Source organism: Halichoeres trimaculatus, unplaced genomic scaffold (assembly GCF_033239565.1).
Source record: "Halichoeres trimaculatus isolate MK-OKI-2021-1 unplaced genomic scaffold, fHalTri1.1 fHalTri1_scaffold_24, whole genome shotgun sequence".
Classification (NCBI taxonomy): Eukaryota; Metazoa; Chordata; class Actinopteri; order Labriformes; family Labridae; genus Halichoeres; species Halichoeres trimaculatus.
The window spans coordinates 4,219,052-4,238,752 of record NW_027437202.1 but is presented as its reverse complement, the minus strand read 5'-3'; the positions used below and the strand labels follow the sequence as shown (position 1 = coordinate 4,238,752).

At 42.4% G+C, this 19,701-nt stretch overlaps 1 protein-coding gene across 11 annotated transcripts in view; it reads right to left on the bottom strand.

Annotated features, from left to right (window-relative positions):
* The window catches only part of LOC141785792 (muscleblind-like protein 2a), a 58,302-nt gene extending 39,309 nt beyond the window's left edge, over positions 1 to 18,993 (bottom strand). For 6 of the 11 annotated variants that reach the window (XM_074664305.1, XM_074664309.1, XM_074664302.1 and 3 more), the window contains exons 1-2: positions 18,754 to 18,993; positions 6,157 to 6,982 (exon numbers count right to left, since the gene is read on the bottom strand). In XM_074664305.1, coding sequence (XP_074520406.1) covers positions 6,157 to 6,330 — 174 coding nt within the window. In that variant the 5' untranslated portion in view covers positions 6,331 to 6,982; positions 18,754 to 18,993. Of the gene's footprint in view, positions 1 to 6,156; positions 6,983 to 13,831; positions 14,124 to 18,753 lie in introns of those variants that run through there. The other 5 variants (XM_074664310.1, XM_074664308.1, XM_074664312.1 and 2 more) reach the window with 2 other exon arrangements.
* Positions 18,994 to 19,701: the final 708 nt, after the last annotated feature.

Genomic DNA, 19,701 nt, shown 5'->3' with positions numbered 1-19,701 from the left:
TTTTGTGATTTTTCACGTGTTTGGATTACATAGTGTGTACATGGTGTGTAGAACAGTGTTGAGTGCGTAGTGTAGTTTTTGTGTTTTGTGTGTGCAAATAGTTAATAGCATTGTTTGCTAACTTTGTACATTAGCGTTTGAAATTATATTTGTATTCTAACTTCTAAGAAATGAGTTGCTGCACATTGAAAAAATAAGACTTTTTTCAACTATGATTTTTTTTCCAACAAATTTAGGTCCAATGTGTTCATACATCAAATTTGATACGTAATTAATATGATTAATCATAATAGATATTTACCACTTATTGAGTGTTGCCATTGTTTGTATGCATCAAAGCTACATTCAAAGGCTAAGTCAAAATATCGAGATATATATCATACATGGCCTAAAATCTATGAAGACCTCCATGCCTGCCTTCTGCGAGCTTTTAAACATGAGCGCTAATATCTCCAGTTTTCGCTGCTTCTGTGTTAAAAAGAAGAGACAAACGACCTGTGACAGGCTCCACAGCCATGCTCCCCCCAGTTAAGGTCACTACTGTCAAAATTCTGCGCCATCTCTCACTGGAAAAGGACGATACCTGATACCTCTCATGTATCTTCCTGCCAGACAAGCTAAGTTATACCTCACCTCCCCACCAAATGTGAATAAAGCCCCAGTCGGACAGAGACGGAGCACTGTCCTATTTTGAGAGATGACAAATGTAGCATAGAGAGTCGATTCTAAAGCCCACAGCGGAGCGCAGGAGGACAAAAAAATAATCCCCCAGACGCTACAGTAAAGAAATGCTGAGTGCAGCGTAGTGGAGTTAGGATGCAGGAGCAAACCGAGCAGGAAGATGCTGAAAGTGGGTCTTCTGGTTTTGTACGAGATGAAAAATATACAAAGCAGCTTCTCTCTGTGAGAGAAACGACAGCAACCTTTCTGACTTGTCTCTCTGCGTTTGTGTCTTAACTTTTAAAAACTGTGCCGCAGAAGATGAAAGCAGGAATTCGCTGTTTGAAGAGACATCTACAATTTACATCAGCATCTAAGTGAGTGTTTTTAAACGCCGTGCAACCTAAACAGCCAGTGAAACATGGAGAAATGAGGCAGATGCAAAGAAGAGTCTGTCCGCCTGACAATGAGTCGCTGAATTTGATGTTTGGTTTCTGCAGAGTTTGACAGCAAGGAGGTATTGTCATCACAGAATGGTTTCTACCGTCTCAGTCAGAAAACAACAACTGCAGCACTCCACAGAGCTGGCGTGCTTGCCTGACAAGTGCAACAACAGTCTTACACCTCCTACTCCACTCCTCTCCTGAGCCGTACCTCTCACATGTTTATGAAAAGGACCCTTCTGATCGTCGGCCAGGTTACGCCTGGCAGCGCACAGCCCTGGCAGTGATAACCCTATCAGATGAGAAGATCCAGCAAGACGATACGGGCGTAATGGGGTGGAAATCAGCCTGCCGTGGAGCGAAACACATTTCCTAATGCAAAATAAAGCGTTCATTCTCTCAGCCGTCACGAGGGGAGCGTTTGGAGGAGAGGGGGCGGGATAGAGTCAAAGTACAGAGGATCCTGTATTCTCAATCTGTCGATGGGAAGAGTGGTGAGAAGGAGTCTGCAAAACAAGACAGAGCTGTACATTTTGCAATGTTGCATCTGGGAGAAGAAAAACACTACAGTATGGTTTCACAATGTCATGAAACACTCACTTCCAGAAGAAAAACAAACATTCCTCATCACATGATTTAAAGGACGATGATCGTATCACGCTCTCGGTATCCGACAAATATTGAGTGTTTTCTTACAGCTCTGGCTCCGTGCACTTTGCAGGTTTCTCACTCGCCTTCGCACAACTCAACGGCACCAGGCGAGTCTCTCCAACGAGGACTTGATTGACATTTCGGCAGATTACATCTAATCATCCAAATCCTGCGCAGGGCTCCGAGATGAGACTCAGTTGTTCAACAGATGATGCTAACAACAGCTGTGAGGATGCCACGGTGAAGAATCAAGAGGCGAGAAGAGAGCTCTGTCTGATCTTATGAGGGAGTGTCGAAAAAGATGTTTATTCCAGCTTATTATTAACAGAAACACTTTTTTTACTATTCTTATTCAGTAGGGCTGGGACAATATGCTATTCTCGCGGTTCGATTCTTCGATATTTACGATTTTTAGTTTCCTTTTTTAACACTAGACCACATAAAAAAGTTAAATGATGATGATAACAGACTATATAAGGAGCCATGTTTTCCATAAAATACACATCACGTGAGTCAGAGAGAAACATTTCGCCCTCTGCTGGAGAAAAGTGGTATTTTTTTCCAATCCAGTTTATAAACAAAGACTGAAAAGAAGAATATGAATTTGAAAAAAAAATTTTTTTGACAAAGAATCTAGATTATTATTTCGACATTACAGTTGCATGATCTGTCCACATGAGGGCGCCAAAATCAACACAAACAAACAGATCGTGAAAAATAAAATAGCGCTGGAGATGTTTTAAATAGGCATGAACTGATATGAACATACGAGTATTTCTGTTATGGCCGATATTTACCGATACTAATATGGCAGGTGTGGCCCAACCTGAGGCTCGCGAGCCGCATGTGGCTCTTTGCCTTTCTCTTTGATCCATTCATAAAAAATCTATATAGTTATGAGTAGTGGCATGCCGATCAATCTAATCTATATATGGAAGCCAATGTTGGGATCAGTTGGGGTTGATACTTAAGTTTCAGTTTCTCTTCTCTAGTACAACTTTAAACACACTAACAAAACAGTAAATCTCGCTTTGAAAATTGGAAATGTATTGATTTTTATTTCATGTCATTTCGTTTATGACCATGAAGAGGATCAAAGGATAGAGCGTCCGAGATTAATGCGATCAAAATGAAAGTATGTTTTGACTGTTTTTTATTTATTTTTTTAAATCAAAAACAGGAAGGACATAAAAAGAGAGTCCACTCTGCTTAAGTAGTTTTGGTGCTGACATAGTCAGAGAAAACAATATATCGGCCGATACCGATATTGATACTGATATACTCCTAATTTAAACACATCAAAGTATCAAAATTGATGCCTTCAGCCCCTTCAGATTACTTCAAACCACTGCACCCTGGATGTCAGCACCACTACAGAGACCAGTTACAGGAGAAGTGACCTCAAGCCCTTCTCGGCTCCACAGCTGCTACGACGTGCAGAAAATATCAGAGATCAGTCTAAATGAAAGGCGGCAGCAGCATGAGGTCGAGTGCTCCGGTCATTTAGCTTCCTCAGTCAGGGATGACTGGCTGGAGCTTTCAGGGTACAGAAACTCATGTCATGTGCTCACAGAGTCTGCATCAGGCCTTCTCCTGGCACGCTATGACAACAAATCGATCCTGATTGGAGTCAGCTGTTTGCCCATTAAACCATAACAGCATAACAGCTCGCAAAACCCGACAGCAGGGGAAAGGAACGTCACCCTCTGCGATATTTCAGCTAGCTTTACCATAAACTGAGTCTCAGCCAAGAAAACAGCTGATGGGGACGTAAAGACAGCTTGTTTTTGCACTGTCAAATAAATAATCCGCCATGAACGACTTGTAATGAAGAGGGCTTTTACACGCTGCAGAGATGGAGATGGATTGTGAGCGTATGTAGGTGGAGAAAAAGCTGGCCTTACTCTGCAGGAGGAACAGGAGCACAATTCAACAAAGACCCCTGGAAACCTCAATTTTCTCTGAATAAATTCAATTTTTCAGGCAGAGGGAGAGGCGTCCAAGTTATGTCAAGAGCTGCTCTCTGCCTCATGTGTATCTACCTATGCTATGTGTCTCTTTTGTCCTTTTGCACAACCTGAAAAAGTTTCACGCATATATAAAATGCAGCCCACACTTTAAAAACAGACCTCATAGTTCCAGTGTTCTGCTCTACTTTCTTCAGCGATTCATCATTGTCAGAGCCCGTGTTTTTGTTTTTTTCCCTCGCAGCTTGGGTTGCTCTTAGATGCAGTAATCTTATTTGCAGCATGTGTGTGTGGTGGGGGTGTGTGTGTGTGAGGCGACCTTGTTATAATTGGGGAGACTTTCAAAGCGTTTGGTGTTCAGCTAATTTACTACAGTTAAAAAAAGCAAACTGTGCCATTAAGTGTTTTTAAGATAACGAATTGAACAAGGGCAGAAGAGGGGTCAGGAAATAAACTACAGGCTTTTATTGAAAGAATACTCCAACATGGCTTTAAAGGGACATTCTGGTGTTTTTTAAACAAAAGTTTTGAGAGTGTCGCGTGGCCTCAGGCTGTAGTGGGGCCAGAATCATATTGTAATCTGAACCAGTGGTTCCCAACATGTGTCATGTCATCATTTTATTTTACCCCTTAATTTGAATATTTTATTCTCTGGCATTTTCTTTTTTTTAACTCAAATTAATCATAAAATAAATTATATATTGCCTTTAAAACAATTGAGTATTAAATAAACGTGAACTCAAAATAATCAAAATGTCTTTGTTATATATAACTTTTAACATTTCCCACAAAAAATGGAGCCCCTTATAGGGATGGGAACCAAATTAGGTACTTTTAGAGATACCGACCAAATTCTGTCGGTAGAACGGAGTACCAGTTCACGTAAAATCAAAAGTTACGAGTCAAAAGTAAAATAAATAAATAAATAAATAAATAAATAAATAAATAAATAAATAAATAAATAAATAAATAAATAAATAAATAAACAAACAAACAAATAAATAAATAAATAAATAAATAAAAAAGTAAAAAATAAAGTAAAAAATAAAAATAGTAATTAAAAAAAGTAAATAATAAAAAGTTTAGGTACCTAAACATGTCCTTGGGACCGTGAGAGGCAATTTTCCATGCTGCACAGGAACACAGCATTGCAAGTTTTAAACATTGTAGGTATGTTTACATATTCATGTATTTATTTATTCATCACTTTCTTTCTTTTTTTGATTTTCTTTTTCTTTTATTGAATGAATGGTTGTTGCTCTAGCTGTGTTTGGGTCTTTGGATTGGTGTGGCATCACTGCTCTTGGGCAAAAATTATGTGGTCTTTTTTTCTACTTGCAATTTGCAAATGTTTGAGATAAATAAATAAAAACAAAAGTAATTTAAAAATATTGAAGAATAAAAATGTTCACTTGGAAAACTTTGAAATTTTATTATTAAACAAATTTATATTTATTACCACACACACAAAAGTACCAAAAATTGGTACCGTTGAGTACCAGTACTGGTAGCCAGGTACCGGGTATTGTCACTGTATCGTTTCAAATGTGAAAAGTTCCCATCCCTAGCTCCTAAGTCCCCTTAAAGCCTTAAAAATCAGGAAAAATTACTAAACAAAATAATATTTAGACTTTCTTTACATCCGTCATCTGATTTTAATGAGACACAGAAATTCTAAACTTAACTACTAAGCTGTAGAAGTAGGGGATATATCGAATATACTCAGCTCTCTCCCCTGCCCACCCAGGAAAACTCTCCTTCACATGCGTGTTTATGTATCAGGAGAGGAGGGTGTCATTTGATGCATCAAAGGGCTGAATTTGACATTTATGAAGCGATTCAGAGGAGGAATCAGAATATTGAGCTTCAACTCTGAATCTAACCAATCAAGATTTGGTATCAAGGGTTGATCAAGTGTAACTAAAACACCTGAAGTAGCCCTTTGAGGCTTCAACAAATTTAAACCTCCTCAAGCTCATGACTCCTCTGCTCAGATCTGAGGGAACCAAACATTACAGCACTGTACGCCGCCTGTTTATGAGGTTCGCTGGTTTGTGTGTGACAGCTGACATGTGCCCAGGAATAGAAGCCCTGGAATGACTTCAGGCGATCAGATGTTCGCTCACAACTACACATGATGGACACGGTAACATTAGAAGGAGAAACCGTATAATAAAACCTGACCGCACACACACACACCTGTGGTGACAGTGAACATGACAACAGACCTCTGTGGCCTTTAGCTTCATAGGTCAGACCGGTCTGCTCACTGCAGCGCAGCATGGAGGCCTGACACACAAACTAATTTAAGTGGAAAACCTACACCAGGGGACCATCAGGACTGCAGAGCTGTGACACAGCAGAGATTTCATCCAACATGTTTTCCTCTCATCTTAAGTCGAGATTTTACCGTGCTTTTGTTTTTGTTCTCTTACCTTTAACGAGTCGAAGCAGGCGATCACCCTCCCGTTATCCACCTGGCAGCTCTTGGGTGGGTGAGCGAATTTGCATTCCTCATCACTGCGCGAACAAGTCCCTCTCTGAAACTGCCGGCACACTTCCAGGGTCAGCCATTTTGTGTCCCGTATCGAGGCGATGTTTAGAGCCATGTCGGCAGCTGGGGGTGGAGTGGAGCCACTTGGTTGAAGGAGGAAGGCGATCCTCTGGAGGGGGGAGGCCTTTTTTTAGAGTGTCCCAGATTAAAAAAATATATAAAACACACAACAGCTAAAAGTGAAGGGACATGTAGCTGGGGATGATCAGTGTCAGGTCAGTGGATGAGGTTGGTCCTCTTGGACAGGAAACTGGAGGTAATGGGCTGACAAAGTGTCTGTGAGTGGAGCATGGGAGTGCACAGCTGCGGTGGAATTGTTCATCAATCAGTAAATCTCAGGTTCGGACCTCTGACGAAGCAGAGGGGGCATACTTGGAGTGTGATTGTTTCTATCAGTGCCCCCAAAACGTCCGATGTATGAGTGATGACACCCGTTCAAGGTCGGATGATCAGAGGTGCTATTTTGAGGTGCGATGGCACAATTCAGGACAGAGTTTGTAGTTTTCTAAAAGTCTTACTCTAAACAAGCTTTGGCACCTCGTCCAGCAGCGCAGCAGCTTTCCCTCCACGCCGAGCACACACGTGTCTGCGGCTGATTTGTGTCCTGTCACGACTGCAGAAGGGGGGGGGAACTCTGAAGCTCTGCAGAGGAGCCCGGGGATCTTCAAGTAGGGATGCGGTCTCGCAAGGCACTTTCTGACTGTGATCTGAAACAGAGAGGAGAAGGAGACAAAAAGAAACAGCGTGAGGTTATTTCTGTGGAGAAGAGTGGAGACGTGGCTTGCTGGAACTGAAATGTTTGTGACGGTAAAACGATTTAACTTTAGGGATCTCTTTGTGTGCCACTGCCCCAGAGGAACTAAGCAGACGACCTAGGGAAAAGGCCGTTTTAAGGTTATTCAGAGTCCACTTGAGTTTAATTCCTCCTATCTCTGCTGTGTGCAGGGCAGTACAAGCCCGACGGCGCTCTGACATATTGCGCACAAAGAGGTGAATGGCAAACGCTTCTGTGCTATGAGACAGTGGACAAGAGATAGAGAAAGAAAGCCTCAGGGTCCAACCCGCCCAGCAGAGCCGTGCGCGGCGGGACGCTGCAGCCAATAGAAAACCGCGCAGCGCAGCATTATTCCGGGCTCCCGTCCAGCAGCCACAGAGAGGCCGAGACAGATGCATATGCCAGTGCCAGACGCGATTATGACGCTTTCCAGTGTCCTGCAATGTCCACTACCATCCAAATGAGATTGCAGCTCATTGACAGCGGTGTGTAGCTTCACATTCATGAGGGGAATGTCTTGTCCTGTAAAGGCATCTGTGCTTGTTTTTGTTGTCCAGGGAGAAAGGAGGAGGAGGGGACAATCGTTGGATCAACAATCTGAGGTAGTGACCTTTAGCTCGCAGTGTTTGAAATCCATTACTAAGCTACTGCACAGGGAGCTCTGTTCTTGGCACATCTGGAAATGTTTTTCAGCTACCAGGGGGGGCGGGAAAAGGGGGGTGAGGACACCACATCGAAGGAGGAGAGAAGTTATAAAAACCTGCAGCTCTGGTTCAAAGATTCACACGTTGGTGATGTAAACAGATGAGAAAATGTTGAAATATTATGAGAAGGATTTCTTAAGCCACCTGTAAGAGGTAGGACCAGCTTGAATAGGTGTTTATAGAGGCAGGTTGAGACTTGTTCTCGAACCATGTGTGCTACTGTAAACGGAGGAGAGGAAATAACTCCACGAATTCCCTTCAGAAAGAGAAACCCTGAAGAGTTTTCACACAGGTGTACAGTCCTGCAGGTGTTCCTTTAACTCAGTTTGAGGAAATATCAGATGTAGCATGTCAACAATGAGTGTGTTATGAAGGCCCCACATTGAGGGTCAGGAGCTGCTTCTCCTACGCCAGAAGGAGTCGGTAGAGGAAGCTTAGGATGCCTTCTGGAAGCCTCTCTGAGGTGTTTTCACCCAAAGGTAGACCCAAAGCTCGCTGGAGGGATTATGCTTCCCAGGAGGAGCAGGAAAACCTGAGAGATGCACAGAAAAACTTCCAGATCAAAAAAACTTGAACTTAAATCATGCCTCTTTCTCCCATCGCTAATGCCCGTTAATCATCCTCAGACAACAAGTGCCGAGAAGATCCTTCTCTTTGAAAGAAGCCGCCAACACTGAGCAGTTCAAAGCCGACAAATCCAGACCATTGTCTCGCTAATCATATCGTCCCACTTTAGTGCTGATCACGTGAAATGAGATGAGAAGCTTCCTCGTCCGATCGCTCTGACGCCTATCCTCGACTCTCTGAGGCAGGATTTAATTTCACACCGTCTCCCCGAGGGGGGGAAGAGCCTATCGCAGCAGAAGAGAAAGTCAGGTAAGAATCATGTCGGATCTGACCTTTAACAATTAAACCCGTCGTATTTTTAGCAGCTGTGACACTTCTGCGACGAAGCTAACCTACTTTGTCAGAACATGTGGAGGGAGGGACGACCAGTTGATGTAGGAGCGTAAGTTTTTACAGGCGACAGGCCAAATATCACAGCAGAAAATTCTATCATTTCAGACTTTAAGTCTGCAGCACAACAAACCCCACTCCTATTTTTACTGCAGGGTTCAGGCCTCTGGCAGCAGCTCTGACACGGGCTCAGAGACGTCTGAACAGAGGGAACAATAGACACACACTTCTTAAGAGCTCCACAAACACACTTACGTCCCAGCTGTGTGACTTATAACCAAACGGCTGAACCATCAGTGCGTCCAGCTCAGCAGCAGGACAGCTTGCACCCAGACTCCACAGCTGACAATCCCTTGAGCACTGTCCTGCAGACCTCATACCCGTCTGTGCAAAATCTGCACCCTCTAAGCAGAAACACAAACATTTGCTGTACAAATTCAACTTTTTTCCAAGAATTCACAAGAATCTGTTGCAGGAAAATTAATAATTCACAGGCTAAATACTTAGCAGACAATTAGAAATGATCTCAACGGTGAAATATTCATGAGAAACAGCCTGAGGACTTTCTGAAGAACTCAGATGTACTGAAAGCTCTAGGACATAACCATTTATAGCAGCGGCGTATTTCATGTGCTTTGCCAAAAGTAGCTTTTAAGAGACGGATGTGTGAAACTGATGCTGCCAAAGCGCGTTAGCTAATGCTAGCCTCTCTTTAGCAGAGCGGCTGAGCTGTCTGTCACTCCTGAAACACACCAGAGCCCCTGCTGGGAAGCAAACTGTCATCCCGGGGAGAAAACTGTCACCTCTGTCGCTGAACAACATCCCGTCTTAAAGGAGAGCACAACCAAAACATACAGAGGAGGAGAGTGCTTTGCAGAAATGACTCCAGCTGAGGTTTGATGCATCCTTGGGCTGTGTGCCTCTGGCTAGCTTAGCTTCTACCAGTTTATCACCTGAACAGGCTGCGTACAGCATGGCTCAGTTTGCAGTGTGGGCTCTGCGGTTTTAAGCAACATGCAGCAGATGTAGAAAGAAAAACTCCCCCCCTGCTTTACACACCTTTATGGCTGAGCTAGAGTCTGTTTCTGGAGGTTTGAGGCCTTCAAGTGACAAAAGGTCAACATCTACATGTTAAAAAAAAGTCTTATAAGTATCAATATCTCTTTTATTGCTGTGAACAATCACATAATCATGGCTCTACACCTTCTTACCTGAGTATTTTCCATTGAAGATGCTATGAGGAGGATCTGTTTTAACTGGACTACCTCGCCACCTTCTGGCCTGGAGTCTCCGCACAATGTCGCAAAGACTTTTAATGAGGCGTGTTTGTTTTTGAATTAAATAAAGATCAGATTGAAACAATTTTTTTTTTCTTGAACACAACTTTTTACTGGATACAACGCACCGAGGTAAGGTATCAGTACAATTACAAAGCGCTACAGTTCAAAACGTTTCAACACTACAATGACTGTAGTGCTATCGGCAGCCCAGTGCAACAACAAGTAAACACTGTCAGTTTGTATTTACTTTAGTAACCGTTTATATTTAGCGCAGCTGACATGTCCGTAATGTGAAACGTTAGTATCAACATTAGCACAAACAGTTTTAGCCCTTTTAGCCTTTAGCTAGTGTCCTTTTTCTGTCTGACAAACTTTGTAATGCTATCGGCAGCCATGCCCAGAAACTCCTCACAGCCCTTTAAAGGCAGCTTTATATAAAATTTTCAATACATCTCAGAGGGAAATGATATTAATAATGACTGTAGTGCTATCGGCAGCCCAGTGCTCCAACATATCTGTAGGTGACAAGTAAACGCTGTCAGTTTGTATTTACTTTAGGAACCGTTTATATTTAGCGCAGCTGGTATGCCCGTAACGTGTAACATTAGTATCAACATTAGCACAAACAGTTTAGCCATTTTCGCCTTTAGCTTGTGTCATTTTTCTGTCTGACAAACTTTGTAGTGCTATCGGCAGCCCAGCCCAGAAACACCTTGAAGCCCATTTAAAGAAAGCTTTAAGTATAATTTACAATACATCTCAGAGAGAAATGATATTAATAATGGTTGTAGTGCTATCGGCAGCCCAGTGCTACAACAAGTAAACACTGTCAGTTTGTATTTACCTTAGTAACCGTTTATATTTAGCACAGCTGGCATGCCCGTTACGTGTAACATTAGGATCAACATTAGCACAAACAGTTTAGCCCTTTTAGCCTTTAGCTAGTGTCATTTTTCTGTCTGACAGTTAGGCTCCAGTGTCCACCATCACTACAAAATTAATCACAGAAGTCGTTTTCAGCAAAGAAAAACACAGATCTATCTTCGTCAGCTGATGTGGTGTTGTCATAGAGACAGATGTGCTGAAAATCAATTTGATCTGGAAGCTAAGAAGTAGCATTAAAAATAAGCTGTAAACTGTAATATTGGGGCTGATAATCTCATTTTAAAGTGTGGATTACGATCAGGCATATATCTAGAAGGGAGACTTTTTCAAGATCACTTAGGAACTTTAAAGGCAGCTTTATATATAAATTTCAATACATCTATGAGGGAAATTATTTTAACAACAACCTGATAAGACAAAACAGTCAAGATTGGCAAAGAAACATGATAAAGTGAAGAAAGATCATTAAACATACGTCTCTCCTTCAAACTTTTTAGGACCACTGTGAGGAGAGTTTATCTTGAGTTCCTGAAAGAAGTGTCCTCAGTTCAAACACTGGACAGACTGGGTGACCTGATAAAGCAGGGCAGAGATGTGAAGAAAAGCACCACCACACTCGACTTTATGGATTACTGACGCTTACTAAGGCCAGCTGGCGGGGGCATTATCTTGGTCAGTCTGCTTAATTGAATGCGAGTCAGCGGGACGGGGGCGTCTCGAGTGAAAGTCATTGGCTTGACCTCTGAATACCACGTATGTAACCCATTAGTCTGGTATCTGCTGCGGTTTATCTTAGCTGCTTGTATTGGCTCGGCGCAGATGATAAGCTACCTGCCTTTCATTGGTCGTAAGCCTTGTGACAACGTAAACCACGGCTGCAGCCAGGTGTTGAAATAAAGCAGAAGTGCAAACGATCGCAGGAGGAAAGCACACACGCCTGGCACCTGAGTGGCAGCATTTACATTTATTACCATTTTATGCCTGCAAACGGCTCTTCTACGGTGATTTGCATGGCCAAGAGGAACAAGTGGTCAATGTTTTTCAAGGCTGTGGAGAGAGTGCCTCATTGTCGAGGGGGAAATAGGAAAATGTGCAGTTTCCAGTGAGTAATGGAAAAGGAGTGAGGCTTGTAGAGCAGGTTTTATCAAAATGTCCTCCATCCCTGAGAGACCAGCGTGTTGGCTCGCGAAATGTTCCCCTGCATCTTCCAGAAGGGATCAGGCCAGCGCTACAGGCTGTAGTCTAATCAGGATTTAACACTATAGACGCGACAATGCTTATGAAATTGTCTTTGGAATTAAGCTACAGCTCCTTGACTTCAACACCGTCATTAGCAATAAAGGACGGGTGAGTGAGCCAGGCAGAGGCGGAACCAGGGCTAAGCTAGACAACACAAGGAGGGTTTCACCGAGTCAGCAGATAGGTGTGCCCCATATCATAATAGCCTTAGCTAAACCACAGTGACCCCGATGGCCCTGCTCATGATATGGGACCACGGCTTATTCTGTAACACGGAGCAGATGATGAACCTTTTTCATCATGTGGAATAAGTACGTTAAGACACAGTGTTGTTATCTGGGATTGATATCAACCCCTGAGCTAAAGACCTGCACCAGACTGTCAGCTGAGCTCTTATATCTCTACACAAGTGTTTACATCCGGAAAAATCTAGAAAAAGTGATTTTTAACACACCTCTAGGGAAAGAAATGCAAATAAAAATGAAAAAGACTTCAACCCAACTTTCAAAGACCACAGAGGATTTTTACATTTCACAACAAAAGCTGGGGAATCTCTGGTCTTATGATCCCAGTTGCTGACTTCTTCTCTTGTAAACTGCCTTGTTAACTGAATAAGTGGTCTTCTCTGCTCCCTGCTTAGCAACAGCGCTCAGGCAAGTCGTCATCTAATTACAGTTTAGTTGGCAGCCAGAGGTGAGCAGTTCTGTTCAGATAAACATGCTGATTAAAAGGATACCCAGGATCTGTACCTACAGCAACTGTTTTATTCATCACTCCGACGCTGCGTTTGGTGAAAAAACTTCATTAGATCGCAGCTCTTGGAGTAGTAAGTCAAATTCAGCAACTGAATGGAAATCTTAAGCTTCAAATTACAACACTAAGAGCTGAATGATTCAGCAAACCTCGTGTCACGCAGCGATCAGACTCCCTCTTTCATGCAGAAGATGTCTGAAAAAACCTGCAGACTACTAAATCCAACACCATCTCGAGGTGCAGGTTTCAGAGAAAGGGGGTTTCTGTCTCACTGGGACTTGTCGGAGACTTATCCCATTATTTTCTCAACAGGAAGGGCTGAACTGATGTTCCACTTTTGGAAAACACCCACTTCCCCTTGATCCACAGCCAGACGTATGACACCACCCTGGCCTTTTCCATGCTGGACTGACCGAGCGTCTGAGCTAAATCTGGATGGACGGCAGAAAGAAACGCAAACACACTCTCATATAAGGTTAATTATGATGTGAGTCCTAACAGAAGTGTGAAAATCCAGTTTATTCACATGTGTCACAACATCAGACCCCGTTCTCACCCTCGTTAATCGGAAAATCCACACTTCAACAAGAGTTAAGAACTTTTATAAAAGCAGGGACCTGACAGATGCCACACCACATGATAAGTTTTTCACCAGGGAGTGAAAAATACAGAGCCTATGTGGCAAAAAAAAGCACTGAGGGAAGCGCTGTTCATGCCTCTCCCTCTGGAAGTCCATTACAGAGCTGGAAACTGCGGTAAGAGAACGTGGCTGCAACCTCTCACTGCTTCTGTGCATTCATCCCACTCTTTCTATCTCTGTGCATCGTTTTCAGCCTTCCTCGCCGGCTCAAATGTTCCCTCTCCTCCCTCCCCACCCAGACCGGTATGCAGCACACTGCAGCAAAACTCCAGAACAAAATCTTTGGAGGCAAAAAAAAAGACAATATGACGATTCTCTCCCACCTCGTTTCACTCGTGCCCCGCTGTCTCCTCTGCTGTCCCGATCATAGAAAGCACCCGGCGCTTCTGTGACACTGAGCTCTACAGCGGCTCTCCCTTCAGCCTCAGCGACTGGAGTTAATGACCATGTGAGCTGTTGTCATTCCTCGCGAGCTGCCGACTGCTGCAGCCGGAGGTCCATGCCTAGACAGGGATTTTCTCTCGATGTGTATGTGTCTCTCTTTCAGCAAGCAGGGGAGTGAGGCAGGCAGGCAGGCAGGAAGCAGAAGAGTGTCTACTCCAACTATCTGGCTCTAACACTTCCAGCCACCCCCCTACACACACACACACACACCCCTAAAGCCAGCCCCTTCCTGCCCACCAGCCTGTGGCAAAGTCCTGCCTCTGAGACAGCTCCGACCAATAGGAGGGGAGCTCCTCTGAATCACAGCCTCTTCATTGGAGCAGAGTCATCTAAGTGATGCAAGCTGAATCTGTGCTTGCGGTACCACCTCCTGAATGCTGAATTTTAGGGAGGTATTTCCCCAATTTCATGCCCTGTTACACTATCTTTCTATCAGCAACACTATTCTCAGTCACATTAGTTAGCTTAAAGAGATACTGGATTCTGAACATCTCTGATAGGGAGCATCTCGTCCTGCAATCCAGGCAACATCCAGGCAAGTCGTGTCAGTTTCCTGAGGAAACATCAACAAAAATATTCTTTGATACAAACCCCCATTACTGAACCTTTTCAAACAAACTTTGAACGAAACATAACTTCTGGAACAACGCACATGGCAACCGCTTATTGACCTCTGACATCTACTTCACATGACTGGACATGTATGAAGTCTGAGTGTAAAGGAAAGGAAAAAAGATGGAAAGGAAAAAAAAACAGAAAAAAATAAACTGATAAACAAAATATTATTGTTTTAACCTTTTTTTTCAATTAATTAATCATTTATTTATTTATTTTTATCATATTTTGTGTTTTGCTTCCTCTCTCTTTGGATTTGGATATTGTTTTTCTTGGTTTTGTTCTTTTCCTGTATGTATATACAATCTAAAAAAATAATAAAAAGAAAATTTAAAAAAAAAAGTCCAAATTGAAAAAAAAAAATTATATAATAAAATAAAGAAGCAAAATAAACCAAAATAATATTAAATCAAGGGCGAAATTAAATAAATAAATGAATAAATATTTAATAAATTGTAGTAAAATATGATTTTATCTTTTTTGCATTGTTTTAACCATTTTCATTTGATTAATTAATTCTTTTTTATAAATATATTTTATGTTTTGCTTTCTCTCTTTTTGGATTTTGATTTTGTTTTTCTTGGTTTTGTTTTTGTCCTGTATGTATATAAAATGTAAAAAAATTAAATAGAAAAAAAAATAAAATAAAATAATTAAATTTAATTAAAAAAAGCAACATTGACCAAAATACTATTTAATCAAGGGCAAAATTAAATAAATGAATAAATAAATATATAATAAATTGTGATAAAATATGATTTTATCTTTTTTACATTATTTCAGTGAATTGTTTCCACTCTCTCATGAAAAAAAAATGTTTTAGAGATAAAAAAAGGAAAAAAGATAGCGCCATCTTGTTCAATTATTCATTCGTGTAAGGCCTTCACTTTTTCTCCAACAACACCAGTAAGCAGAACTGAAAGAGTTGCTGCAGTTGCATAAAGAAGATCAGTCCTGCCCTTGTCTATCATCATATTTACCATCAAAGCACTGCACCGACTCCCCCTCCCCCAGCCCTCCATCCTCTAAACTCATCCACCTCCACATCCTGACACTCCACCCTCCCCTCCCCTCCTCTCTCATCCCTCACCTGTACGTTCCCATGTTTCACAGCTATCCTTTAAGCTCCATTTCAATCTCATTCCTTCGTTTACTGGAGTGGAAAATTGCTCAGTAGTGAACATTTCAGTTATTGTTATTGCATCAGAATTTGTAGGGTAAAAAAAAAGAGAAAGGGGGAGAAAAAGTCTGGGCTCGTCTCCTCCCCTCCGTCCACTACCCCTCCACCTCCACCCAGCTGATGACATGCTGCTTGGCATCACATGAGCCGTGAAACCTGAGCGTCACAGAACTGATGAGTCAGAGATCCAGCTTCATGACTTTTCGATCCAGATTCAATAGAACAGCTGTAGCGTCTGTCTCCCCCTGTGTCTGTCTCCCTCTGCCTCATACAAAAGGGCTGTGAATGACGCTGCAGCCTGGGTGTTTCGTTGACATCAATGAGGCTAAACATGCATTACAGCGCCATTATAAACAGATCTATTTACTGTCTGATTATGCTTTAATGGCTCTGTGTTTTCTGAGGCTCAACAGGCGACGGATCTGTCGGATGGTTTTGGGGGAGCTATTTCCCTCTCGAGCATAAAATCTCAGCAGCAGACACTGATGTCATTTTAGGCTCCAAATACAAGAGTTATGGAGCGTTTCATAACAGATAAATCAATCCAGACGAGGGTTTAGCCAGGAATATCAAGTAAATGTTGCAAAATAACACAAAATTACAGACTTTTTTTCTCCAAAACAACACAACCCCTATCATTTGTATGTTAAAAAGCGTTCCCAAACTGACACACACCTGGTGATCTTTGCAATATCCTGTGGTGTGTGTTGCACTGTTTTTAGATGTGCATTTTTGAAATGACAGAGAGGAGTATCCAAAGTTTTCCCCCCCGGCTGTTCATGCTACCAGATTTTTAAATCAGGCAGATTTTAATACTCCTGTAGTCTGAGCCGAGCCTCAGGCATCAGGGCACCTGTAATGAAATAACACAGACAAGCGCTCTGCCATTACATAAGCAAGAACAGGGAGGAGGGGGGGTATCAGGCTTTGTAAAAGCAGAAGTGTCACCTTACACCCTCGGTGCATGTAGGCCCACTCTGCTGCACCGTGTACACAGATGCAGTAGATTTGAAAAGCAGGAACGCTTCTTGTCGTTTATTACCGCTGCAGGATGAAACATGACGAGCATGTCCAGAAGACAACAACCCTACGTGTTATGAATCATCCGGAACATCAGCACTTGTACGAACCAGTCTGCCCCATCACAGCTGACAGATTAAGCTTATCAATTTCTCATCTGGCTCAATAACCACATTACCGAACAACTGTCAATAACTGTGTAACGAGCCATTCTCGTGGCCAATTTCCACCGGCAGGCCTCAGATCGGCTGCCTCCTAAATAGATTTGTCCGACAGGAAAACAAACAAAAGCCTGGCAGACAAACAAGCCGAGCCACTTCCTTCCCACATGGTAGCCCCCTCCCCTCTTATTATCCCTGTCCTGTTTGACCCCAAACGGCTTGGCTCACTCACACACAGAAACCAGTTCACTGGCCCAAAGAGGCTTCCTTTCCACAAACAAAGTCTGAAACAATGGCTAATTACAGCATCTAAAGAATGATGGGTTAAAAAACCCGTGTTTGAAACCGCTCCCCCAGCTCAGAATCCTGGATTCAGAGTTATCACCACTGGATAGTTGAACACGACAGAGAAAACAGGGCTCAGAAATAGGCCAGCGAAGACAGATCAATGAAAAGGCAGCTGTCTTTTTCTATTATTAGCCGTAATCAAATATCAAGCGGCGCAGAGATGCGCTTCCTTCCTTCCGCTTCAGACCCATTCTGGATGGCCGTCACATGAGGATTGAGAATAAACAACTGTCCTGATGGATGCGTAGGGGAGGCAAATGGTCAACCAGTTTGTTTTGGAGCAAGTTCAAGGCTGTGCAAAGGATCAAAATCAGGCAGGAATTCACTGCAATGCATTTCCAACTAGCTTGGGATTTAAAATTATTATTTGTTTGTTTTATCTGAGCTTAATCTCATGCCAAATAAGGATGGGTACCATTTAAATTCTACTGAATCCAATTCCTTTTGACCTTTTTTTCCTAAATTTGACTAATAGTGTTGTTTTTTCCCGGATTTTCCATAAATATCTTGATAATATTATTATAATGACATGTATTGCTGTTTGGAACCAAGAAAAGGCCCAGGGATTCACGTGTCGTACTAAATCCTTCGTTTTTGGATTCTTATTCTATACTAATTCAACCATTTACAATATTAAAGTCATTTTTTGTGCTGTTAATAACAGAAAGGTCATTTCCCCACACAGTGGGCTCAGCAGTGTAATTTTGCTGCAATAGCTTTTAATGAAGGATAATCCATATAAGCCAAAGTCCTCTTTACATTGTTATTCTGATGGCTCATTTGAATTGAATGCCTCCCGCTTGTCTGCATCCTGTTTCCAGTGGTACATAATGTCCTGGGATGTCACTTTGCATTTTTATAAGCAGCAATTACAGAGCATGACCTAGCAGCTGGACTGATCACTACTTATTAACCTCACCTGGGCGGATTCAAATGTGCCTTCCTTTACGTCTCATTAGAGCTGCTTTATTTTTCTTGTACACTGTAATTAAATCTAACTATCTATTAATCAAGGTGTTATTACATTTAGTGTGTCTGTTGCATCTGCATTGGGAGGTACTAGCACTTCTTACTGGACAGGAGAGCATGGTGCACAATCTGACATCTGTCTTTTATATTCAGCGTGAACACTACATGCTTTATCTTTAAAAGTATCCTTCAGCTATTTTATTGTTGCTGCTTCTCTATAAGCTAACATGTCACAGAGAGCGTTTCATAGAATCGTGCATCCTTATTAAATATGTTTTGATGCAGTTACTTTCACTAGTTTTCATTGGTGCATCACGTTGTGAGGTAGTGAAGCAGACATAACATCATTCTCAGTGTTTTTAGTGTCGGGGTAGGACATGAGATCATGTTTTGCCCCCTCTACTGTCCGAGCAAGCCGCAGCACAGCCATCATAACACCCAAACAGCAGTGGACAGCCCTGCCGAAGCCCAAGCATGCTATTTGCTAAGCTAACTACCTGCAGCTTACCTGATGACGAACCTGTCACATCCAGCTGCTGCCGCCGCCTCTCGAGAGCGCTATTTCGGTCAGAGCAGGACCCACGGTCCCGGTGAAGCAGTCTTCGACCAACACTTCACACTGGTTCCTGAATGGCAGCAAACTTTTTCTTTCCCTCGAAGTATGTTTCAGTGAAGGGCTGAAGTACACTCCACGCTAGCTCGCTAACTACTTTTAAGGCTCTGGTAGGAAGCAACAAGCGATTTTGACAGTTCGATGAAATGTTGCATGTGCGCTCTCTAGGGGGGGTTGTGCTGATGTGTGAACATTAACACCGCAACAGAATCCATTTATTGACATGAAATACTGTACAACTGAAGCAAACACAGGTATTTTATTGCAGTATGTTGGTGTGTGAAGACTAAGTTGTATGCCGGGCTAACTTATTTCTATAAACAACACAGTTCACAACCCGCGGTGGAGGTGGTACAGTCCAGAGGAACCAAGGGTAAAGGGAGGGGGAGCTTGTTGCCTAGGAAACAACAGTGAATCTCCCTCAGGGAAAAGATGTGGCAACTGATTTATGAACCACTGTCTGTCACTCAGAGGAGACAAGATGGGAGCATTAGCTACATTTGATAAAATCAGCTCTAGTGACGGACGCAATAAGTTTCATCACTTTTAATTAACTAATGTTAAGTTTCTAGCTGTGAGGACTTTATGAGTCATACTGAAAGTCCAACTTTAATATATTTGCCTGTTCATCCGCAGTTTTAAATGAGATAACACTGACTTAGCATCTGCTGTTATTGGATTCAGTTTATGCTAATTTCAGACTAACTCTTCCATCATGACCACTTGATGCTTCACAGAGAAGCATGCACATCCCAAGCATTTTGCAGCCTAATTGCACACAGCTGGCTGGATTTAGCCATCCATGACACACAGAGACCCGTTGTCAGCAAGAAGCGCAACGAG